The sequence below is a fragment of the Macaca nemestrina genome, chromosome 5, assembly GCF_043159975.1.
Source record: "Macaca nemestrina isolate mMacNem1 chromosome 5, mMacNem.hap1, whole genome shotgun sequence".
Classification (NCBI taxonomy): domain Eukaryota; kingdom Metazoa; phylum Chordata; class Mammalia; order Primates; family Cercopithecidae; genus Macaca; species Macaca nemestrina.
The window spans coordinates 264,875-291,431 of NC_092129.1; the positions used below are offsets into that span (position 1 = coordinate 264,875).

General features: G+C 43.4%; 1 protein-coding gene across 1 annotated transcript in view; it reads right to left on the minus strand.

Moving 5' to 3' along the window:
- Nucleotides 1-6,855: 6,855 nt before the first annotated feature.
- LOC139363249 (disco-interacting protein 2 homolog C-like) overlaps nucleotides 6,856-26,557 on the minus strand; it is a 168,341-nt gene continuing 148,639 nt past the window's right edge. The window contains exons 3-6 of the mRNA XM_071096137.1: nucleotides 25,873-25,998; nucleotides 11,191-11,400; nucleotides 8,572-8,706; nucleotides 6,856-7,269 (exon numbers count right to left, since the gene is read on the minus strand). Of these exons, the coding sequence (XP_070952238.1) occupies nucleotides 7,226-7,269; nucleotides 8,572-8,706; nucleotides 11,191-11,400; nucleotides 25,873-25,998 (515 nt within the window). The 3' untranslated portion in view covers nucleotides 6,856-7,225. The remainder of the gene's footprint in view (nucleotides 7,270-8,571; nucleotides 8,707-11,190; nucleotides 11,401-25,872; nucleotides 25,999-26,557) is intronic.

The following is a 26,557-nucleotide window of genomic DNA, read 5'->3' on the forward strand; positions in this document are numbered from 1 at the left end:
TTACATTGCTCTGTGTGTGTGTGTGTGTGTGTGTGTGTGTGTGTGTGTGTGTGTATTCAACAGAAATCTACAAAAAAAAAAAAAAAAGAATGCTATTGCTAGAATAATGCTACTACAGCGGAGAAAAATGTAATCTTTTCTTCCACCCATCTTAGCTTCATTGGTTGGGGTTCCTATAACAAAAGACAGATGAACCCCCAAAAAAGCAAACGGAGGCTTATTAGCATGTATATTTCATATACACATGGGAGATACACAGGGAATGAGGGAATCTCAAAGAGACAGCTCAGACCTTTCTTTTATATAACATCTTCAACAAGGATAATAAATGTTTCTAGAAGTGCCAAGACAAAGTAAAAGGACTTTGGGTCATTGGGGGCAACAAATTGTGGGAAGGCCAATAAATGATAGATTTTTTGTGTAAATTCCTCTGGTGCTGTTTCCTGAATAAGGGTCTGAAGTTGTCTACAGAGATTGACCTGCGTCCTTTCTGGCAGAGAGGGGAGAAAGGGCACTTTTGTCTTTGTATAATATGATTATGTTGTGTGCTTTTCAGAAAATGGAGGGAAGGCCAGAGCGCTTCTTAATTGCCTTCAGCTCAAAATATTTTAGCATAGCGTGTTTTATTCTCTGGACTGTTCCTGCTGCAGCTATCTCTAAAGGCATCAGTCGCACCAACAGCACTACTTGTGGGGAAATATTGAGCAGAACTGGAATCAAATGTATAATTCAGCCCCACAGAGTCTCTGAGCCACAGGACAGAGAACTGCCCGGGAGTCAAAGCAGACACTGAGCAGTTGACATTCTAAGAGTCTCCTTCCAGTAGATCGGCACATAAACTCAAGTTCTTTTCACAGATTTGTCTGTGTTTCTTTTGTGGAAAAAAACATAACCCTGTAGCTAAAATGTCTACTTCACAGTGCACGAAAACATCTGGAGCCTTAGCCAGAAGCAGCACAGACGCAGGCAGCCTGGTGATGTCCGACGGGGACAGCCCACAAGATCCATCAGCATGTGGCCCTGCGAGCCGCCACCAGTAACATATGTTTACATGCTAATGAATGTCAGGCTCATTTAGAACAAATTTGCATCCATCAAAGCCAAACAGCGAGCAGAGCAGCACATTTTCCTGTGTGTCAGTGGCCCCTGAGATACTGGGGAGAACTTGAATTGCCTGACCCCTTCAACTTCCAAGCATCCCAGAGGGAAAATGCAGACCCCAGGAAAGGACTGTGCTGGAAACCATTTGTTCTTACAGATGTCCGGAGTAGTCTTCTGACTGACCCAAAGACTCCCCTCTGAGGGTGGGGGAGACCTAGGTTAGGGGAAGGTGAACCGTGCTGCCTTCTAAGACCTTCCTTCTAAGGGAGGGTGGGGGAAACCCAGAGTAGGTGGAGGTGAGCCATGCTGGCAGGACCTTCCTTCTAAGGGAGGGTGGGGAGACCTAGGGTACGTGGAGGTGAGCCATGCCAGCAAGACCTTCCTGCTAAGGAAAGGTGGGGGAGACCTAGGGTAGGTGGAGGTGAGCCATACTGGCAGGACCTTCCTTCTAAGGGAGGGTGGGGGAGACCTAGAGTAGGTGGAGGTGAGCCACGCTGGCAGGAGCTTCCCTCTAAGGGAGGGTGGGGGAGACCTAGGGTAGGTGGAGGTGAGCCGTGCGGGCAGGATCTTCCTTCTAAGGGAGGACGAAGTGTGCTTTGCTAGACTCCGCGATTGAGTCTCAGCGTGGCCGACGCAGATGGGAGCAAGTCACTTCTATCCTATGATTCTGGGTGTACTCATCTGTCATGGAAGGTTTGGTTAGATGAGCTTAAAGTCACTCCAGTTGCAAAGCTGTGTGACTTGTAGATACATGTCAGTGTGAATGACTCACTTCACTTTTACAAGTTGCACAGATAGCCAGGCTTCCCCTTGTATCAGTCAGGAGGTCCCAGAAGACTTTGTCACAGGCAAAGAGGTGATTAAAAGGAGTCACTGACGGGATTCTTTGGAGATCGGTGGGCAGGGCCCAAGGGAAGTGAGAATAGCACTCCCCAGATCATGGGCAAGGGATGCCTGGGGAGGGGCTGCTAACGTGGACAGGCATGAGTAAGAGAGGAGTGAGGACAGCTCCTCTCCCTCCTCCACCTTCCACTTGCTGCCAGCAATGAATCCAACCAGCAGCCCTAGGCCAGGCCAGGCTCCCAGAGTCAGAGCCAGGAAGAAGCCAGGCACATGGAGAAGCCACTGGTCCCCACCAACACCAAGGGTGCAGTAAGAATTTTGATGGAAATATTTAAAAACTCATTCGACAACTTCCTATCTCCCCAACCAGCCTCTACATATGATTCCACCTTTTCCGACTCCTGAGCCATCGTCAGGGGTGTCACAGGGGTGGGGCTGCCTGCTCTGCCCAGGGCCTGGGACCCTCCAAACTTCGGAGGTCTGGGGTCCCCTCTCTCCTCCCTGGGAGCAATTGTCTTCTCTGCTGTCAAATTGTCACTTCCATCCTCCCACAACACACGAGAATTTAAGACAGGATTTTGTTGGGGACACAGCTAAACCATATCAAAGGGGGGACCTGGGGCTACCTCATGGGGCTCTGGCATGAGCTTGGGTGACACAGGTTATAAGACCCCATCTGCTTCAGGTTTAATTGCATACACCAAGATTCCCAGGTTGTAGTCCTAATCAAGGACCTCAGAATGTGTCTGTATGTGGAGATAGGCCTTTTAAAGAGGTGATTAAGGTAACGAAGTCATTAGAACTGATGCCCTTGTAAGAAGAGATCAGGACACAGACATCTATAGAGGGACAACCGCACGAGAACACAAGAGAAGATGCCATCTGACAGTCAAGGAGAGATGCCTTAGGAGGAGCCAGTCCTGAACTCACCTTGACCTTGGACCTCCAGACTCCAGGACTATGAGAAATACATCTGTCTTTTCACAAAACTGCCTGTGGCAGCCCAACCAGAGCCATGTACCATCTTTGGTTCTCAGAAATTCCACTTGGTTTTATGCTCCTGGATTTTAGGAGGCCCCTGGATGACCAGCATGTGGCTAAAGTTAGAGAAGGAGTTACCTGTGTAAGAGAGCCCCACACATCTCTGAGCGGACACTGTACAGCCCATGAAATATTGGGTGTAGTATCATCGTCTCTTCCCTAGGATATTAAGAACAATGTCACAGGAGGGGTGTACAGCCACAGCCCCTGCGTTACTGGGAGCAATAGCATCTTCTCCCTCTCTCAATACAAGGAACAATATCCCAGGGTGGGTGTACATCCCCTGTGATATTGGGCGTAATGTCATCGTCTCCCAATGTGGATATTGGGCATAGTGTCACAGGGGAGTGTATACCTTCTTCGTTATCGGGAATAATATCCTCTCCCCTCAGGATTGTAGGCAAAATATCGAAGGGGTTTTACAACTCGTGAGATATGGGCAGTAATATCATCCTCTCCCCACCTAGATGTTAGGAACTCTATCACAGGCAGCTGTACATTTCTTGCGATATTGGGAGTCATATCATCCTCTCCCATCACGGATATTAAGAACAATATTACAAAAGAAGTATACGCCCCTTGCCATATTGAGAGTAATATGCTCTCCCCTTCAGGATATTAGGAACAATATCGCAGGAGGTGTGTACAACCCCTGTGATATTGGGAGTAATATCATCCTCTCTCCCTGAATGTAAGAAACAATATCACAGGAGGATGTACACCCCCTGTGATATTGGGAGTCATATCATTTTCTCTCCCTCTGGATATTCGAAACAGTATCACAGTGGGTGTGTACACCCTCTGCGATATTGCCACTAGTATCATCGTCTCCCTCCCAGGATATAGGGAACCTGCGATATTGGGAGTGATATCATCCTCTCCCTCCCTGGATATTAGGAACAATATCACTAGGGAGTGTACACCTCCTGCAATATGGAGACTAATATCATCCTCTCACCCCCTGGATATTAGGAACCATATCATAGGGGTGGTGTACACCCCCTGTGAAATCAGAAGAAATATCATCCTCTCCACCTTTGGATGTTAGGGACAATATCACGGGGGAGGTCTATGCCCCCTGCCATATTGGGAGTCGTATCATCCTCTCCCACCCAGGATATAAGGAACAAGACGACCGAAGGGATGTACACCCACTGCCATAGTTTCAATAATGTCATCCTCTACCCCCTGGCTGTTAGGAATAACATCATAGTGGGGTGTACACTTTCTTCGATATTGGGAGTGATATCATCCTCTCCCCGCCGGATATCACGAACAAGTCTATTAATTATTAATAAGTATAAGAAAAATTAAGAGTAATCATCAATATTAATAATCACAATAAAGATAGTAATATACTAGTTAAAAATGTTAATGATTAGCATTAATAATCAATAGTAATATCACCATTAATAAAATAATGATATCAGCAATTAATGTTACTTAATACTAAGTGATGGTAATAAAACAATATTAACAATTATTTTAAGCATGCATAATCATATATTTAAAATAATTATCCATAATAACGGTATCCTATTAATAGTATCATTGATAATTGTTAATATCAATCATGGATGTTCAATAATCATATTATTACTCCTAATACCACAGGGGGTGTACACCTACCTGTGATGTTGTTCCTAATATCCAGGGACAGAGAGCATGGGATGTTGTTCCTAATTATCAAGGAGGGGAGAGTGTAATATTACTCCCAATATGACAGGGTGTGTACATCCCCCCCAAGGCATTGTTCTTGCCATTCAAGACAAGAGAGGATGACATGACTCCAGATATCGAAGAAAGTGCAAACCCACGTGTGATCTTCTTTCTAATATCCAGAAAGGAAGAAGAGGATAGTAATCCTTATATGGCAGGAGGGGTACACTCACTCTGATATTTTTCCAAATATGCCGGGAAAAGGATAATTGCATTCCCAATATCGCACCAAGGGTTGTACACCCCGTGTGAGATGGTCCTTCATAATGTTTCAAGGTGGGAGGGATGATATTATGACCTATATGGCAGAAAGTGTACACCCCCCAGGATATTGTTCCCATGATCCTGGAGGGAAGGGGATGATATTACTTTAAATGTTACAGAAGGTGTACACGCCCCCAGTGATATTGTTTCTCATTTCCACGTGGGAGAGGAGGATATGACACCCAATAATGCAGGGAGTAGAAACAATCCTGGGATATTCTTCTTAACATTCAGGGAGGAAGAGGATGATATTACTCCCAATACAGACGGGTGTACACCCTCTGACGGTGTACACACAGAGTATACACCCATCTGTGAAAGAGTTCATAATTTCCAGAGGGGGAGATGATATTACTCACAATATCAAACAGGCTGTGAGTCCACCATGGCCCCTAATAGCCAGCGGGAGGAGAAGGGGTGGCTATTAGTCCCCACCTTGTGGGGGGTGCCTCACCCCCCTGCGAGGTGACTTCTAATAGCCAGAGGGGGAGAGGGGGTGGCGATTAGTCCCCACCTCGCGGGGGGTGCCTCACTGCCCTGCGATGTGGCTCTTAATATCCGGGGGGGGAGAGGGAGTGGCTATTAGTCTTCACATCATGGGGGAGGTCCTAAAATAAAATATATGTTAACTATTTAAAGGTGTGAATTTTATTACATATAGAAAAATATGTGTTTAGTGTACGAATGTGTGCATTTATGTCAAATACATGAAAACACATAATCCAGGTGTTTCAGTTCATACCACTGTAGAGACTTTTCGGTTTCTTTTCATACAACTGCCCAACTGGGGCCCAGAACCAACACCCACCAGCTGTGTCACTGCATCTATTGTTTTACTGTCACACACCGGCCCTACCCCACCAAAAAAAAAAAAAGCCATGGCACTTAATAAAAAATTAATTTTACAACATTATTAGAGATGACTTGTAGTCCTCTTTGAAGAGACTGCAGCATGTGAAGGATTTCAAATACAACTGTGTTCTGAGTCTCCTGATCTAAGGACCTGTCCGCACTGGTGGCTTTAGCAGTGCTTCATGCAAACTTCCAGAAGGCATGTGTGTCATGTCTAAGAGCAAACTAGAGTTCACGCCTCAGCACTGTGTGCCTCTTCTTTCTTCCGTCCCACAGGCACCGTCTTCGCCCAGGGAGCTGGTGCTGTGCTCTGAGGCTCTGTCCCACCAGTCCCTGCCAAGTCCCTGGGGCCACTGTGGAGAACCAGCCTCCGTCTGTCAAAGTGTGTTGTGCAGAAAACAACTCATCCAAATCTGTTTAAAAACCACACATTTGCGACGCCTATAGGACTCAGAAGGTGGAGGCAGACAGGTAGAGGCAGCTGCCATGGGGGCTGAAGATCAAGCCGGTCTGTCTGGTGACTGATGGGCACTGTCTGCAGTGACCCACTGCACATTTAGCGAGGCTGTCTGGCCCCTCACCTCTGCCAAGCCTCCACCCATCGAGTCTGGCCTGGATTCTCACACGCCTGCACAGCCTTCATCTGGTTCATAACTCAGCTCACAAAGGGCCCCATACAAAGGCCCCCGGACCGCGGCAAGGACGGCGGTGGTCACACCTGTGGCCATTTATCCTCTCTACATCTAGCTCCTCTTCCTGAGGCAACAGCACCTCCGAAGTCACAGCCTGGCCTTCCAACTCTCCCCCGTGCCGGGCTTCTTGGCATGTTGCTCTGCTGCACACACCTCAGCAAATACTGCTGATCAGCCAGAATCACCCAGAAATCTCTTAACCTTGATTCTGACTGCTTTTATAATTTGTAGTATCTGTACTTCTGGTGTGATTTGAGGAACAACAAATTTTAATATTAGAGAAGGTGTGGTTTTTATTCCCTCCTTTCTACTTGCAACCTTGAAAATTCAAGTAGCAGCAAGGTTTGTTGAGAGTAACTTCCACCAAATAGAACCTATTACAAAGGTACTACAGAGTGTCAAATAACCACATAGATGTAAAATAGACATGCAGACACAGATATAAAATCCAATGATTAAACCAAACTGAGAAATGCTTGCCAGTTTGATAGGACTTCTGAAACTTGACAAAAATGTTGGCTAAGGGATACAAGATGCTACGAGATGAGTGAAATGTTTGGCCTAGAACCACAGGCTCTCTCCTCTTTACAGCAGAAAATCCATAAGGAAGCCAAATCTGAAAGAACCAGGTACCATTGAATGGCATAATCAGTCGTCCTTCCCATCCCTGGGGCCATCTGCGGTGAGTGCAGCCAGTCGTTCACCAACATCCATCATCCATCCTCCAGGCCATGGCTACACTTTACTCCCAGGCTCCCTGTCATTATGTAGATTAGGTAAATCATGGCCACTCTCGCCTTAACCCTCCCCCGCCAGCATGGCAATCACCCAGTCCCAACCACAGCAAGGACAGCCGTGTCCGTGGGAACACAGAGCAGGAGTCTGAAAGGAACCTGGATCTCTGAATACCTCATGGAGCAGTCACCAGCCTGGAACATCCTCCCTGACAGGTTTGCAAGACAGAAAAACTCCTTGGTTCCTCAAGCTACAATACTGCAGAGTCTCAGGTCACAGCATCCTTACCTACCCTCGTCAGGAACCGTTCATGCTCATCAAGACATGAGAACAAAACTGCAGTGGCACAGTCACACATACCCAGAAAGCAGACCACCTGCTGCTCACATTCATCGTATTAACACTAAAAAGCCACCTCGGTGGATATCCTGGATGTGGACACTCGGCGGCTTTTTGCTGGAGATGTGCTTTGTGCATTTATCGCACGACCATCTTGGCATCAGGAGCTGCTGCGCAGATGGCAGCTGTGCACGTCACAGGGAGTCTTACTCGCTGGAATCTCAGCCTGCTCCCAGCATCAGCTCCCACAGGGTCCTCTCCTCTGGGAGCGCGTGCTTGGACGCCACAGTGTCCTGTGGATCCACACAACCACGCTGTCCTCCCTGGCCACTGTGCCTGTCCACTGTGTCCACACAGGCCTCCCTGTCCACTGTGCTTGTCGCGGCTCCGATAGTCCTCCCTGTCTACCTGTTGGGGTTCGGAGAGGCCTCCTTGTCCGCCTGCGAGTCCCGTGCACTGCAAGAGTATGCCATTCCAAGGCTGCTCGATGAGGCTTCACACGGGGGCATTGTATTTCATTCACTGCTAGGTTCTACACTGACTTTTATGACTCCGGGGAAGGACTAAGACTTAAATAGAACAGCGGCTAGGTGATACAAACCGCCGCTGTAATCAGAACATAACAAGACCAGGCCACAGGAAGGAAGAAGCAGCCCTCGGCCACAGCCTGTTACCAAGTCGCTGACATCTCTGTCCAACATGGATAAAAAGACCCTCTTTCCTCCGAAGTCTAAAGCAACATACCGGCCCATCTGACAGTAATTCTGTTGTACATTTAACTTCTTCTTGCTTTTCTAAGTGACTGTTCACGGTCTTAACACCTGTGCAAGAATTTCTCAGTTGCTGAACCACTGTTAGTTATTCAGCAGATAAAATGGCAGCAGATTGTACCCCAGGAAGAAACACACCCAGTCACGGGCACAGAACGGGACATCAGCACAAACCGTTTCCCAGAAAAAAAACACATCTCTGCTTTGGGACGTACCATTCCCGGTCTCCATGAGCTCGGCGTTGCAGTACTTGGGCGCTGTCCGGGACCCCGTGGAACCCTGTGGTCGCTCCATCTGTATGGAGTGCTCTGAGGTGTACGTGGTTACATCAGGAGGTGCAGAATGATTATCTGTAAAGAAGCACATCATGAGTGTTTCTGGTGGTTGTGGCGTTTGTTCTGCAGGTTGAGCAAGCCATAGCTCAGGAAGAGACCGGAGCGCGGTCTGGGGGTGCCGTGAGAAGCCAAAGCCGATCTCAGCCACGTCTGCCACACACATCCGGCACAAAGGGGGACCCCAGCATAACTCATGTTGCCGAAAATGGAGCAGAGTTTAGTGAAACCTCAATTTCCTAATAGGAGCCACGTCAGCGGCGTTTTAACTAGAATAACGTTAGACCGGCAATGGCAGGGTGCCAGGAAGCGTGTGTGTGTTCATGGAAGGGTCCCGTTTCCTGTCGGCCACCGTCCACACAGCCCAGGGCTTTACTCGCGCTTTGGAGCCCAGGGCCTGGAAATGGAAACCCAGCTCTGGAAACTTCTGGGGATTTGGGGATGTCCCTTAAGCTCTCCATGCCTCAGTTTCTTCATCAAATGGGAATAGTAATGGCTATGACCATGTAGGGTCTGGGGGGGGGGTTGGCCAGTGTGACTATGTTGTGACTGGACTCCTTAGAACACTCACACGCACACGTGGTCACAGATGCTAAGTTCTCATTCACAGGCTTCTGATTATCTCAGAAGGTCAAATGCACATCTGACTTTTTACTTCTCTTCTTTTGCCACACAAAATATTTCTCCTCTTCAAGTTTCATTATTTTGTCACGGCTTTTCCAAAAAATTCCCAAACTTATAGAAAATTTCCAGATAGTCTAGGAGGATTATCTTTGTGCCCAATTAGAAATTACCGGAACGCGATCACCCTAGAGTTACATTTGGGTCACACTGAGCCCTGATGTACGTGAGTTAGGAGCCCCTCATAGTTTGGATACATTAATTCTTTGTACTAAAACTTCCTCCAGTATTGAAAGGGTAAACCCACAAAGGGAGGCCCAAGTGCAGTGATTCATTTATTCAAAAATATGTGTTTTCCTTGGTAAGATTCTGTGCATTTTCTTAAAATTGAATAAGATCTGAGGATACAAATGCTTCCACCAAGTGGCAGAGGTGGTGTCTGGCCTCCCCGTTCTCGTCTGGCAGAGCCTCGGCCACTATCCTGCGATCCAATATACACATGGAATTTTATTATGGAAAAATATGTAACAGTCACACATTTCTGTTCAATGTTTAGCCTACTGTGATTTCAAGTAGGGCTATTAATTCACATAAACGAGTGTACATGTTCCTGAAACTGTGTCAAACTGAAGTTTAATACTGCTTTTCATTTGAGTACTACTTCGCAAACTTTTAAAGAGTATTTCTGTTTTCTCCTTTATACTCACAACAGTTGAGAGAGAAAAATTATTTTTTTCAATTTTTTTCCCCTCACTCAAAGCCTAAAGCAGGAGAAGGGACTTCAAGATCCCAGCAGCAGTTATTGGGAAAAGTGAGACAGACCCAGCTCTCCTGACAGCAAACTCCTGTTCCAGACAGAAAACAGCTGACGCTTTCAGTGTCAGTGAGCACCGAAGGGGCTGGGACCCAAGTCAATCCTAAACGCCTCTGGGTGTCAAGGAGTCAGTGATCTAGAAGTGAACATTCTGGGGTTCTGGGGTGTCTGTGGGCTATCTGATCACACATGACGTCCACCTGCTTCCCACTGAGGGTTTTGCAGAGATCAGGCTTTCCTGTGGTAGCTGGTGCCGGGAGGGTCTGAGCCTGTGGCTCGTGCTCCGTTATCGGCGACGTGGTACACAGTCGTCTCCGGTTACTGCTTTAATAGAGACACACACCAAATCCTATTCAACCCAAGTCCCATACTTGATGGAAAACATTTACTCCTGAACCATTCAAAGGCAGAGCGACGCGAGGCTCATCGTGGCTCCCCCACGCGTCGACTCTACCTCTATTAATTCTCACTTCACTCCTTTTCCACGACATCTTCAAACGTTGTGGGGCAGTGATCCTAACTTCGTTCTTTTTCTAATACAGAGGATCTCCCTTGTCATAGAACCTACACAAAACAGTGCGCCACGCCCAAGAAATCTGAACACCTGTGGCAGACAGCAGCGTAAAGCGGCCGTGCTTAAAGCCCTCATTTCCTTAAATGACTCCCGTGGTCAGGAGAAGCACACTTTAAAACCCTGTCCTGTTGACTGGGACTGTTAAGGTTTCACGCAGAAGCATAAGTGAGAAGAAAAGTTGGAAGCGGATATGGCTGCAGGATTCCCCAGGAACACAAAAGGACTTATAAGCAGAAGGCCCCTGGAATTCGGATATGGCTGCGGGATTCCCCAGTAATAAGGCCCCTGGAATTCCAGCTGTGGGAGGGACCTGGGCATGAGAAGCAGTAAAGCATCTTCCGGAAACAATCCAACCAAAGCACCCCAGGGGCCAGAGGGGCTCTGCGCTCTTTCCACTAAGGGATTCCACAGCCACGATGCAAACAGAGAAAAACGTGCACACGCAAAGGCATTTAGACAACAGGCACAGAAAGACACTGTGAAGCGTGCTCACCCATGTGGGTCTGGGCCATGACATCCGCCACCCTGTTGGCAGCTCTGCTGTCCCCGCTCTGCGTAGAGGACGAGGAGGTGGTGGACGTGGTGGAGCCGTGGATGGCCTGACTGATCCAGTGCTCCATGTTGATGCTGCCCTGGCTGGAGGTCGGGGTGCCCTGGGAGTCCCCCTGCAATGAGCCTTCATCTTCGGAGCCAGAAGAGGTATCTGTGTAAGAAGAAAGGCGATTTGCTGCATATTGCAGCAAAAACATGCACCACAATCTCAGTCCCTCCAACACAGATCTACTTCACCCAAGTCTGAACAGTTGTTTAATGACTTTTTGCCGTAGACACTCTTGAGAATTTAAACCACTTTTCAGATAATGAGCCATTTATTTTAGCATAATGAATTTTTCTTCTAAAGCACCTTATACAAACATGCTATAAGATGTTTGATACTGTCATCTCAAAGATGCACTGACACATTTCCTCTACACAGCAGTTTGGGAAGAAACCAAGTGTTTTCTTGTGTCAGTCAGAAAGAGAGAGGGCAAGGGGAGGCGGAGGGCCTGTGCGGCTCTCAGGAGTCTCAGTGTGACTATGTTTAGCCCTGGTTAGTCCTGAGATGCTCTTCTGGGCTCTGATTTATTTCTACGTTGGTGTTTGTGTTATATACCCTTGCAGGTGATTTTTGCATCTGTGTGTTAGTTACCCATACCGCTGATTTATTTCTACATCGGTGTATTAGATACCCATGCAGGTGATTTCTGCGTCTGTGTGTTAGTTACCCATACAACTGATTTCTTTCTATGTCAGTGTGTTAGATACCCATACAGCTGATTTATTTCTACGTTGGTGTGTTAGATACCCATGCAGCTGATTTATTTCTACATCAGTGTGTCAGATACCCATGCAGGTGATTTCTGTGTCGGTGTGTTCGATACCCATGAGGGTGATGGATTTCTACCTCGGTGTGTTCGATACCCATGCAGCTCTCTAAGGATCAAGACGCTGGTGATGGTAACAGGAGAGAAAGCAGAATGTGCCTCACATGGAGCGGCCTCTCCACCTCCCCGTTTTCCTCCGGGACACACGACAAACCCTCATGTCACATTTTGCACACAAATCTAATCACCTTTACAGTATTCGTTTCTTATACATTCTCATTATTGATTTTTCTATCTGTACAAATTGGATATCTTGGATTATGATAAAATGCATCCATTTTTTCACTATAATTCAGGAGAACATTTTTCATTTAATAACTTTTCATGCAGTACCAAGGTTTTTGAGAATACATTGCTGGTGTATTTGTTAAACTTCAACGTAAGAATGACACTCAGAATCCTACCTACAGGTGAGTGATGGGAGGCGCCGGCTCAGGTGAGCAGCTCCAGATCATTGGGTGAGAGGAGGAGTCACAGCAAATAATCTTAAGACACAGGATTGCTTCTTAAAAGACAATAATAGCAAACAATATTCACACTTATTACCACTGTCACACGACTTATGCTGTCTGGGAATTTTTTTAAAAGTTTACTTGTTAGACAAGCAACAATATTAGGAGCCTGAAAATTCTCTATCATCTTGCTTCTTTTTTCTTTTGAGACAGAGTCTTGCTCTGTTGCCCAGGGTGGGGTGCAGTGGCATGATCTCAGCTCACAGTAACCTCTCACTCCCAAGCTCAAGCGATTCTCCTGCCTCAGCCTCCCAAATAGCTGAGATTACAGGCACGTGCCACCATGCCTGGCTCATTTTTGTGTTTTTAGGAGAAATGGGGTTTCAGCATGTTGGCCAGGCTGGTCTCGATCTCCTGACCTTGTGACCTCATGATCGGCCTGCCTCGCCCTCCCAAAGTGCTGGGATTACAGGCGTGAGCCACTGCGCCTGGCCCACCCTGCCTTTTAAGAAAACTTACACAATTTATATAAAAGAAAAAGTAAAACTGACACAGCCTTGAGACTTTTGAGAAAGGTACACAACCAGGTGTCCATATGCAGCACAACCATCTCCCCAGAACGTCTTCTCACAACCCTTTCCAATCTTTCATTCCTCACTCCCACCTACCTTTTCCAAGAAACCTGCAGAATAATGTGATATAGACACTCGACAGAATAGCAGCAAACCAAGCAAGCAGCATATGAAATGGATGATACAGCATGACCAGTGGTGACTAGAATTACACACCATGGGGACAGGAAGTCAGGTTGATTTAACATTCAAAACTGAATTAATGTCATACACCATATAGAATTACGGAGTAGAACCGCATGTTAACCTTAGGAGACATAGAGAAGTACTGACAAATTCAAGAGAATGAAACTGAACAAACCAGGAATAGAAGGCAATTTCCTCAACCTGCTAAAGTACATTCGTGAAAAGCCACAGCTAACATTGTATTTAATGGTAAACACTAGAATGCGTTTTCCCTAAGATGGAGAACAAGACAAAGATGTCCCCTCTTGCCACTTTTATTCAACGTTATCTGGCAGGTTCTAGCTGGTGAAATAAATTAACAAGTTTAGTAATGAAGACATCCAGATTAGAAAGGAAGGAATAAAAGTGTCTTTATTCATAGATGACATCACCTTGGGATGTAGAAAATGGCAAGAAGTACACCAAACATGTTTTGCATTACTAAAACAAAGTTTGATGGGATCATAGGACACAAGATAAAGATATACATATACTAGAAATAACCTGAAAATAAAGAAAATCGTTCCATTCACAATAGCCTCAAAAGCAGAAGACACTCAGCTGAACTTCTAACAAAAAGGTGCAGAATGTGTACAATGGCAACTATAAAACATTACTGAGAGACATTAAGGATCCAAATAAATGGAAACTAAATAAATGGAGATAGATTCAAGATCGTGAATTGGAAAACTCAGCATTATCAAGACAATTCTTCCCAAACTGTTCCATTAATTCAAGGCACTGCCTAATAAAATCCCAGAAGGCTGTGTGTGAAATGGAAAGCTTATTCTCAATTTTATCTGGAAATACAAAGGACCTACAATAGCCAAAATAAATTTAAAAACGGGAAACAATGTTGGAAGACTTCACTATCTGATTTCAAAACTTTACATAAAGTCATAGTTTTTAAGGCAGTGGTATTAGCACAAAAATAGACACATACATCAAAGGAACAGAATTAAATTGAGAAATAAAGCCTTGTATTTATGGTTAATTTATTTTTGACAAAGGTCTCAAGACAATTCAGTAAGAGAAAGGTAGTTTGTTTTTTCAACAAATGTTGCTGCGGCAACTGAGTACCCACACACCAAAAAGAAAAACCGTGGGGGAAAAAGTCCCCCAAACCAAACCAAAACAAACAAAAATCCCACTTAGATCGCTACTGCACACACAAAAATTAACTCCAAATGAGTCACAGACCAAAATGAAAGAACAGTAAGACCATGAGACTACTAAAACTTCCAAAAACACAATCCATAGAAATTAGTGAAATAGACTTCATTAAAATAGAAAACTAGTAAGTTTTAAAAGATGATTATCTCCCTATAGCTAATGTAACAAATTACTTTGATCTTAGTGGCTTATAACAAGACACGAATCTATTATCCTATTGATGGAGAAGTCAGAAGTGTAAAATCTAAGTGTCAGCAGAACTACATTCCTTCTGGAGGCTTCAAATGAGAATCCATTTCTTTACCTTTCCCAACTTCTAGAGGCCACATGTGTCCCTGACTCCTGGCCCCTCTTCATCTTTAAAGTGCATCACTCCAGTCTCCAGTTCTTTTCTCTTGTAAGGACCTTCTTGATTACAGTGGGTCTACCTACTTAAACCAGGATAAAGGTCCCATCTCAAGATCTTAAATTAATCGAATTAATCAGCTGCAAAATCCCTTTTAACCACTTCAGACAACAGGTTCATAAGTTCTGAGGAATAGGACCTGGGTATCTTGGGGGAAGGGCTTTGTTCTGTCTGCTACATAATAGATTGTTCTTTCACTGAGAAACGTTACATCTGTAAAACTCTTATATTCAGATTACATAAGGCACCTGTAACCCATAAGACGACAACCAACACATTTAAAACCTGAGCAAAAAATCTGAACATTTTGCCAACATATACAAATGGCTATGAATAGGAATTAGCACATTAAAAGCTAATAAGCACGTTAAAAATGCTTAGCATCATTCATTGTTGCAAAGTAAATACACAATGATATACCATTTCACATCAATTAGAATGGCAGAAATAAAAATAACAGTAACTATTGCTGGTGATGATGTGGAGAAACTGGAATGCACATATGCTGCTGGTGGAAGTGTGAAATGGTGCAGTTATTTTGTAAATAATTTGGCAGTTTTTAAAAAGCTAAACCTAAACTTACAATAAGAGTCAATCATGCTACTTGGCATCCACTTAAGATAAAGGAAATTATATGCATACACAAAGATATATACATAAATGTCGACGACAGCTTAATACTGGAAACAACCAACTGGTAAATGAATAAACAGAATGTGTCATATCTATCAAATAGAATATAAATAAATAATAAGGAATAAACTACTGGTACATGGTACAGCAAGGACTTCAAAACAGGTAAAGGAGGCATAGAGAATTGTGTACATTGTATGATTTTATATCATAAAATTATAAGATCATAAAAAAACCAAAAACCATAAAATCATAGACTAAAATATTCTATGATATTATTTTCTAGAAAATTTAGAGTGCACTGTTATGATTTCTAGGGTTCTTTTTCGTAGAGCTAACCTTTCATCTGATATCCTTTGCAATCAGCCAAGTACATTCTTTAGCACGTTTATAGTGTATTTCTGCTGATAACACATTCTCTCAGCTTTCATATTTGGGAATGTGTTGTTTCACCCCTGTTTATAAAGGAGATTTTCCCTGGATATGAGTTGACAGGCCTTTCTCCTGCTTTTAGTGCTTTAAAAAATGTCTTTCCATGGTCTTCTGGTCTCCACTGTATCTTCACAGAAGTCACGCGTTGTTCAAATGCTTCTCTGGTGTGTAACTTCTCTTTTTCTTCTGAGTCCTTTCAGGATCTCCTCTTAATCTTGGGATTTCAGTACTTTGGCTATCATGAACTTGGATGTGATTCTTGTCATACTTGTTCTGCTTGGAATTCACTGAACTTCTCGGGGCCGGACACAGGTGTTGGACATCAATCTGAGAAAACTCTGACTCCTTTTTTCAAAGGTCCCTGCTCTTCTCTCTCTTTTCCTTCTTGTATTACAAGTATATTGACATATCACAGGATCTTGAGGTTCTGTTGGCTTTCCTTTCATTTTGTTTCTCTGGGCTTTACTTTGGTTAATTCCTTTTCATCTGCCTTCGAGCCCACAGACTTCCTCTTCCTTCTCCAACCTGTTAAGCCTATCAGCGCAACTTCATCTCAGTGTCATATTTTCCAGCTTTATAGTGATGTCTCATGTATTCCCTATATATGCACAGCATCTCCTGTCATCGATATTGCCTACCAGACTGGTACATTTGTCACAACTGATACTTCTACAGCAAAACATCATTACCACTCCAACTCCATCATTCACATCAGGGTTCATTCTTGGTGTTGTACAATATATGGCTCTGGACAAATGTATAACATGTATCCACCATTACAGTATCATACAGAGATCACATGATACTAAAAATTCTCCTGCTCTGCCTATTCATCCCTGCCTCCCCCCGGCCCCTGGCAACCACTGATCTTCTTTACAGTCTCCATAGTCTTGCCTTTTCTAGGATGTTGTAAAGCTGGAATCATACAACAACCTTTTCAGATTGCTTCTTTCACTTAGCAATATGCCCTTTAAGTTTCCTCCGTGTCTTTTTATGGATAGCTCATTCATTTTCAGCCTCATATAATATCCCATTGTCTGGATGTACCACAGCTCACTTATACATTCACCTACTGAGGGGCATTTTGGTTGCTTCCAAGTTTTGACAACTATGAATAAGGCTGCTCTAAATATCTACTTGCAGGCTTTTTGTGTAGACATAAGTTTTCAACTCCTTTGAGCAAATGCCAAGGAGTGTAATTGCTTTATCATATGGTAAGAGTATATTTAGTTTTGTAAGAAACCACCAATCTGTCTTCCTAAAGGCTGTTCTATTTTGCATTAAGACCCGCAATGAATGAGAGAGAATTCCCACAGCTCCACATCTTCACAGGCTTTGGTGTTGATAGTGTTCTGGATTCTGGTGTAGTGATATCTTACTGTTGCTTTCATCTGCATTTCTCTATGACACATGATGTGAAGCATGATTTCATACATCGATGCCATCTCTATATCTTCTTAGATGAGGCATCTGTTAGTCTTTGACCCATTAATGTGATGAATTACGTTAATTGGCTTTTCAATGTTAAACCAGCTTTGGATATGTGAAATTCCATGTGGTTTTAGTGCACAATTTTTGTTAGATTTAATTTGCTAATATTTTATTGAAGATTACTGCATCTATGTTCATGAGAGATGTTCTGTAGTTTTCTTGTAATATTTTGTTATTAAAATGGTATTTGGTATTAAAATGATGCTGGCTCTATAGAATGAGTTAAGAAGTATTCCTCAGCCTCTATGTTCTGAAAGAGATTGTAGATAATTGGTATAATTTCTTCTTAGATGTTTGGTAGAATTCACCAGTGAACCCACCTGGGCCTGGCACTTCCTGTTTTGAAAAGTTATTAACCACTGATTCAATTTAACAGATACAGGTCCATACAGATCGTTTCTTCTTGTTCAAATTTTGGCAGATTCTGTCTTTAAAGAAATTGGTTCATTTCATCCACGTTATCAAATTTGTGGCCATAGAGTTGTTCATAATATTTATTATCCTTTTAATGTCCATGGGATCTGTAGTTATGTTCCTTATTTCATTTCTGATATTGGTAATTTATCTGCTGTATTTCTTTTTCTTGTTAGAGGCTGACAGATTTTCTCTCAAAGAACCAGGTTTTGGTTTCATTGATTTTTCTCTACTGATATTCTGTTTTCAACGTATTGATTTCTGCTCTTTCATTATTTGTCTCCTGCTTAGAATTTAATTTGATGTTGTTTTTCTCGTTTTCGAAGGTGGAAGCTGATTAATTTTAGATCTTGTTTTTTTTAACGTATGCATTTAAATCTATAAATTTCCCTATAAACATTACTGTCATTGCAGCTCACAAATTTTAAGAAGTTTTCATTTTCATTTACTTCAAAAATTCGAAGAAATCTTCAGATTTTTTCCTTGAACAATGTGTTATGTATAAGTGTATTGTTTAATATCCTAATATATTTTCCAGTCATCTATTATTGATTTCTACTTTACTGTGGTTGAGAACACACTTGTTTGATTCCTATTCTTTTAAATTTGTTAAGGTGTTTTTTATGGACCACAACATGGTATGTCTTGGTGAATGTTCTGTATTCTGTTGTTGTTGGAGGAAATAGTCTATAAACGTCAGTTATATACAGTTGACTGAGGATGCCGATTTCAATTTTGTCCTGATTTTCTGGCTACTGAATTGGTCCATTTCTGATAAAGGGGTGTTAACCTCTGCAACTATACTAGTGGGTTAATTACTTCTCCTTGAAGTGTATCGGTTTTTGCTTTGGCATTCTGATGCTTTGTTAGCAAAAATACATTTCAGGATTGTTACATCTTCTTGGAGAATTGACCCCTTTATTACGTAATAATCATCTCTGGTAACTTTCCTTGATGTAAAGCCAACTCTGTCTGAAATTAATATCACCACTTCCATTTTTCAAAATGAGTGTTGGCCGGGTACGGTGGCTCATGCCTGTAATCCCAGCACTTTAGGAGGCCAAGGCGGGATGATCACCTGAGGTCAGGAGTTCAAGACCGGCCTGGCCAACATGGTGAAATCCCGTCTGTACCAAAATAGAAAAAAAAAAAAAAAAATTACCCGGGCATGACGACAAATGCCTGTAATCCCAGCTACTCGGGAGGCTGAGGGAGAATCACTTGAACCTGGGAGGCAGAGGTTGCAGTGAGATGAGATCAGGCCATTGCACACCAAAAAATTAGTGTTAACATTTATATCTTTTTCCATCCCTTTACTGTTGATCTATATGTAGGTCTTTATATCTAAAGTGGATTTCTTATAGACAATATATAGTTCGGCGCATTTGGACTGACATTGAAAGTAATGATATACAGTTGAATTAACATCTACCATATTTGTTACTATTTTCTATTTGTTGCCCTTGTTCTTTGTTTTTGTCTTTCACTTTTTTTTCCTTGTGGTCTTAATTGAGAGCATTTTCTATTATTTATTTTCTTAGCATATCAGTTCTTTTTTTTTTTTTTTTAAATGGCTGCCTTGGAATTTGCAATATAAATTTACAAGTAACCCAAGTCCACTTTCAAACGACACTACACTGGTTTCTTGATAATGCAAGCACACTATAATAACAAAATAATCCTAATTCCTAATTGCTCTGTCCCATCCCTTGGGTATCACTGCTCTCATTCATTTCACTTATATTTAAGTGTGTGTATATGACATATTTACTGTCACTATTATGAATGAACTGTTATGTTAGATCTATTAAGAAAAATGAAAGATTTTCTTCTACCTTCACTATTTCTTCTTTAATGCTTTTTGTTTTTCTATTTATTTTTTTAAACAGACAAGGTCTTTCTCTGTTGCCCAGGCTGGAGTGGAGCAGCATCATTATAGCTCACCACAGCCTTGAACGGGATCCTGGGCTCAAGAAGTGACCCATCTCAGCCTCTCAAAGTAGCTGGCACTATAGGTGTTGGCCACCACGTTTGGCTTTTTTTTAATGAGACAGAGTCTCACTACGTTGCCCAGGCTGGTCTCAACTAAGCGGCCTCCAGCTGTACTCCCATCTTTGCCTCCCAGAGTGTTAGGATGACAGGTGTGAGCCCTGTAAACAGACTGTGCTCTTCCTTTCTTTGTGCACAGCTGAGTTACTGACCTCTACTATTTTCTCTAAAGAACTTTGAACATTTTTTGCAAGGCAGGTCTACTGGCAACAAATTTTGCAATTTTTGTCGGAGAAGGTCTTTACTTTTTCTTCACTTTTGAAAGATAATTTCACAGAGTATAGACTTCTAGGTTAATGGAATTTTTTTCCTCTCAATAGTTTAAATACTTCACTCCACTTCTTGCTTTCATGGTGTTTGAGGGGAAGTTGAATATAATTCTTATCTTTGATCTTCCATAGGGAAGGAGATTACTCCGGTTTGCTTTTTAATCTTTGATTCACCATAGTTTGAATATTTTATGCCCAAGTAGAGTTTATTTTTGTTTTGTTTTTGTCGTCGTCGTTTTTACATTTATCCTTCTTGGTGTTTCTTGAGCTTCCTGGATCTATGGTTTGGTGTCTGGCATCAATCTGAGGAAATTCAGCTATTACTGTTACAAATAGTTCTTCTGTTCCTCTTTCTTCCCCCTTGTATTACCGTTATGCATATTTTATGCCTCTGTGGAAGTCCCATAGTGCTTGGATACTCTGTTCTTTTTTGCTTTTCAGTTCTGGAGGTTGGAGTTGGGTATTTCCCTTTCCACCAGGTCAGAAGGCTCTGATAAAATCCCACCTGGTTAGTCTCTAGTTAACAAGCTTCTCTGGAAGGTAGACCTAGTGAAGAGTGCACCTACATATTGAAAAATGATTCCTATTCTCTTTCCCCTGTAGTAAGTATGAGGTGATTTTTCTCTGATGTTTACTTCAAGAACCTGGTTGAGCTTCTGATGATACAACTCACAAAAGCATGAGACCCATATGCACAGGCCTCCCGGAGGTTTTAACTCTCAGATGTGGCCACACCTCACTGCAGCAATTTGTCAATTCCAGTTCAGGTTTTCCAATCCCAGCGTGGGTTCCTTGGAGCATTGTGCTCCAGTGTATGGTAATTCTCCGCTTTACCTGTCCAGCCAATCTGGGGACAGTGGCTTGCCTGTGACCTCACGTCTCTTGCACGTTTAAGAAGAACTGCTGATTTTTCAGTTTGCTCAGCTTTTTACCTGTGAGGAGGGAGTGACAATTCTCAAGATTATCGTGTACGGAACCTGAAATTCCCCAACTCCATTATAGTAAAAAGTGTCTTCCCTTCCTCTGGCCCAAGAATTAAAATATTTTCGTTCTTTGACACATTGTAATTTGATTCCCTAAATATTTATAATTGTAGATTTAAAAACTCGGTCTTCTGCTGGATCAGACATCTAGACAGGCACTTTCCAACAGAATTATGAGAGTCCTGTTATAGAACTTGAAACCTTCCTTGTAGCCTCATATAAATATATAAACAGGTACAATTAATTTTACTAGTATATTTTTAACTCAAAATGCTCATACTATACTTTCAATAAGAAATACAAATAGGCCGGGTGAGGTGGCTCACATCTGTAATCCCAGCACTTTGGGAGGCTGAGGCGGGTGGATCACGAGATCAGGAGATCGAGACCATTCTGGCTAACACGGTGAAACCCCGTCTCTACTAAAAATACAAAAAATTAGCCAGACGTGGCAGCGGGCAGCTACTTGGGAGGCTGAGGCAGGAGAATGGCATGAACCCGGGAGGCAGAGATTGCAGTGAGCCGAGATCGCGCCACTGCACTCTAGCCTGGGCAACAGAGCGAGACTCCATCTCAAAAAAAAAAAAAATACAAATACAATATTTTCTATTTTTTATATTAACTGGCATGTCTTTCACGCAGCAAATCCACTTCAGACCGGGCGCACTTCATGTGCTCAGCCGCCGCATGTGGTGAGTGACAGAGACCATCCTGCATGGGTGTGCACTTTTTACTGCCTCTTTCTTGACCACAGATTCTACCTCCTGTTTCTCTGTGTATGCAGTGATTATTTGCTGAGTATTACACATTGTAGGTAACATGTTGAGCACACTCAGGATCCCTAACCTTCCTCTGAAGGTTTCCAGCTCTTGTTTTAGTAGGTAGCACAGGCACTGCTGGGTCATTGTGACATGGGCAGGCTTGGATTGATTCGCTGCTGGTGTGGATCTGTGGAGAGCTCCAATCCTGCACCCACTCCGATCTCCCCCTCCTGGATGTGGTAGGGTGGCCATGATCCGCTCACACCTGAGCTCCTTCCGAGCTCTGCATTCTGGACTTGATAGGATGGCCCTGCTCCACCCACACCTGAGCTCTCGGCGCCACAGTCTGCAGGTGTTCTCCAGAGGGCAAGTGTACTGTGGGTGCGTCTCATTCATTCTCCTGCCCTCGCCCTCAGGTTCTGGCTGGCACAGCTCTTGTCACAGACTAAAAACAGCCACCTCATTCGGTTTGTGCAGTTTTACAGTTGTTTACGGCAGATGTGTGATTTGGGTCCCTGTTCTCTGATCATGGCTAGAAATTTTGGCAAATGATTCTTATATCTTTACATTTGAAAACTAAAGGCAAGTTTCACCCAAAGAATATTAGTGTTGCGACAATCCTAATGAGTGTTTCTCCAGAAACTATAATCCAGGTCAGCAGTCCGTCATTTCATAGAAGATAAACTTCAAGAACATTCTCTGAAGGGCAATGAAACTCAGTAAGATCTTACCACTGTTACCAACAACTAAGAAAAGTAGGTAGGAAATGCAGCTAAGATTTTGATCGAGTAAGTACGGCAATAAACATGCAAACTATCGCTAAGCACAATATAGGGTGGGAGTAAAAAATTTTTATGATATTGACATTTATGATTTTACAAAACTGCCCCATGTGATAACAAGAGGACTCCTGATGGAAATTTACAAAGGATGCTTTATGGTTTATATAAAAATGTTAGTCAAATCCAAATATTTCACAAAAATAACATTTCAAATAGTATTCTTTTATATTTTGTAGACATCTGTACAGTGAGGTTATTCATCACGCATGACCCAGTAACATTTCTTAGCGGTTGGATTCAATACGAGAAATAAGCAAATAACCGCACTGCTTCTTCCATTTCAAAGTAATTTATCTTATAAAAAGTGGTGAAGAAAAATGCCCGTTGCCTTACATACTGGTTAGTGCCAAAAATTTGGTTTAAAATATTTCAAGTGGTTTATCCTTTTACGTCCATGTTGTTAGTTACACAAAGAACACATACAAATGCAATTTTTTTACCATAAGTTTTTGCAAATTATAACCATAAACTAAAGAAACAGGATTAAGCATATTATTTTTTGAGATAGGGTCTAGCTCTGTTGCCCAGGCTGGAGTGCAGTGGCATGATCACGGCTCACCGCAGCCTCAACCTCCCCTGGCCCAGGTGATTCTCCCACCCCAGCCTCCTGAGCAGCTGGGACCACAGGCACACACCACCATGCCCGGCTGATTTCTGTATTTTTTGTAGGGAAGAGCTTTGGAATGTTGCCCAGGCTAGTCTCAAACGCCAGGACTCAAGCAATCTGCCTGCCTTGGCTTCCCAAAGTGCTGAGGTTACAGGCATGAGCCACCACGCCTGGCCTAATCCTTTCTAAAGACTCTCTATTTATTTTTCTTTTCTTTTTTTTTTTTTTGAGACGGAGTCTTTCTCTGTTGCTCAGGTTGGAGTGCAGTGGCCGGATCTCAGCTCACTGCAAGCTCCGCCTCCCGGGTTTACGCCATTCTCCTGCCTCAGCCTCCTGTGTAGCTGAGACTACAGGCGCCCGCCACCTCGTCCAGCTAGTTTTTTGTATTTTTTAGTAGAGACGGGGTTTTACCGTGTTAGCCAGGATGGTCTCGATCTCCTGACCTCGTGATCCACCCGTCTCGGCCTCCCAAAGTGCTAGGATTACAGGCTTGAGCCACTGCGCCCGACCTTATTGTTATATTTTTCTAATTGAGATGGGAGTCTTGCTCTGTTGCCCCGGCTGGAGTGCAGTGGTGGCATCTCAGCTGACAGCAACCTCTGCCTCCCGGGCTCAAGTGATTCTCCCACCTCAGCCTCCCAAGTAGCTGGGACTACAGGTGTACACCACCAGGCTCAGCTAATTTTTTGTGCTTTTGGTGGAGACAAGATGTACAAAAGGCATTTCTGTACATTTTGCCATGTTTTTCAGGCTGGCCTTGAACCCTTGGGCTCAAGCCATACACCTGCACTGGACTCCCACAGTGCTGGAGTTATAGGCATGAGCTACCGTGCCCAGCCCTTAATCATGTGCTGTGACTTAATATTAAAATAAAGAAAGGGAGGAGTCCAAGGGAGCACGTAGGCAGAAAGGGCTCCTTTGCCAACAACCTTGCTAGCATGGCATTCACTCCCTTGCCTGCTGGCATTGCGCTCTTTAGATGAAGAACACTTTATGTGTAAATGAAAAACAAGAACAACATAGGAACACCCTGTCTCTACAAAAACTTAAAACTTAGCTGGGTGTGGTGGTGAGCACCTGTGGTCCCAGCTGCTTGAGGCTGAAGTCGGAGGACCGCTTGAGCCCAGGTGGTCACAGCTGCAGTGAGCCAAGAGCTGCCATTATGATGCTGAATTCCAACCTTGGTGACAGAGCAAGACCTTGTCTCAAAACAAAAAGCAACGAAAACCCAAAATGATGCACTCTAAGTTCTGTCCTATAAATTCCACTACCTTCATTTGTAAAGGTACATAAAGGTGAAACTCAGGAGCTGCTTGTTGTAATGTGGACATACGCTTGATCTCAGCTCTGATCTGAAGCACATCCTTCTGTCTCACTGCTTCCCAAGTCTAAGCTAAACTTCAAAAGTAAAAATACTCCCCAAAATGTTGTACATTTTCAACTATTCATATTGTACCTTAAGTTTCTCTTGTATTGGAGGAAAAACACGGTGTCATTTAAAGTGATATGTAGCTTCAACGTGGGATGTAAGGTGATTCAAGTCCTTTGAGAAGACAAGCTTGTAACAATGACATGAATAATGTTGGAATCAAAATCACAGAAACTAAACACCAAATAACGTAGGTTCAATCTGTGTCTCTAACAAGTATCCGGATAACTAAACTTTCTGCTTTCCTTGGGTGTGAAGATCATGAAATGTAGTTTATAATTATTTGGGTAGAGAAAATAGAGAATTTGGGTAGTTATGTAAAATTCAAGATTAAAGAAAAGCGGTATTATATAGCAGAAATATAAATTGGCTATTACCTTCAGTAATTTAGATAAGGGGTTGGCAGGTCTGTGCATCAAATCTGGTTCACTGTGCTTGTAAATATAGTTTTATTGGTACTCAGCCATAGGCACTTGCTATCACCCATGGCTGAGGGCAGAGTTCAGTGGTTGTGAGAGACCTTATGGCCTGCAGGAACTAAAATACCAGCTGGCACCTTGCAGGCAAAGTTTATGACCTGATTCGGGTAGCTGCCTAAACTGTCCAATTCGCTTGTTCTAAAACAATCCAACAATACAGCACACGTATCTGAAGATTTGAGAACACGCATGCACCAGCCTAATCAGAAGAAAAGTCCAATTCCACCCAGAGGGCTACAACAAACTCTTCCCTTTTCCATACAAGGAATTAAATGAATAAAACTGTGTGAGATTTTACTGGTATGTATCATATGCACGAGTCTTGATGAAAAGTTAAAAACGTGTATTTATACAGATACATAATGTTACTTTTCCTTCCACGTTTAACTCATACACTGTTTTTGGAATTCTGGTTCACAAAATCTGCATTTCTGCACCATGATTTTGAAGGCAAAAACCCGAATGCTGAGCCAGTGGTCAATTCTGAGGCGCCCAGCATGTTCAGGAGGCAGTGTCAGGTAGCGTGTCCCTTACCTGGAGGGGTGTAGGCATCCATGGAGGTCTGCACAACCAGGGACCTGCGTTTGGAAGGCATAGGCACCGCCATCTTCCACTCTTTGTGTTTGGCCAGAGCTGCCTGGACAGCTTCCGTGTGGACGTCTGAAACGGAGAGAGCTCAGTCACTCAGGGCTCAGCTGAGGTCCCAGAGGCCAAGCTGTACCCTCCTCTCTGTCCCCGCAGCACGGTTCATCCACCTTCTCAAACTCACCAACAGATGGGTAGGTGAGGAAAGAAAATCAGTGTTTACAATTCCAGTAAAGACATTAAAATTTATTCACAGATTTTAATTATTCATTTTATTACTGCAGAATCCATGTCCACAAGCAAACACTGGCTGTAAACTGCGCTGAGATTTTTCTTTTTAGGGTGAATGGACCTTGATCTTTGGAGATTCTTTGTAGGTCACACGTTTGAGCCTCCAAATCCCTTTCACTGTACCACGGAGAGGCGTGCACACGCCTCGCACCCCAACTCACACAGCCACAGTCACAGCTCAGCTCAATACCAGCCATGGGCCAGGACTGTGTTGGCTATGGATAAGGTATGGCTGTGTCCCCACCCAAATTTCAACTTGAATTGTACCTCCCAGAATTCCCATGTGTTGTGGGAGCGACCTAGGGAGAGGTAATTGAATCACTGAGGCCCATCTTTCCTGTGC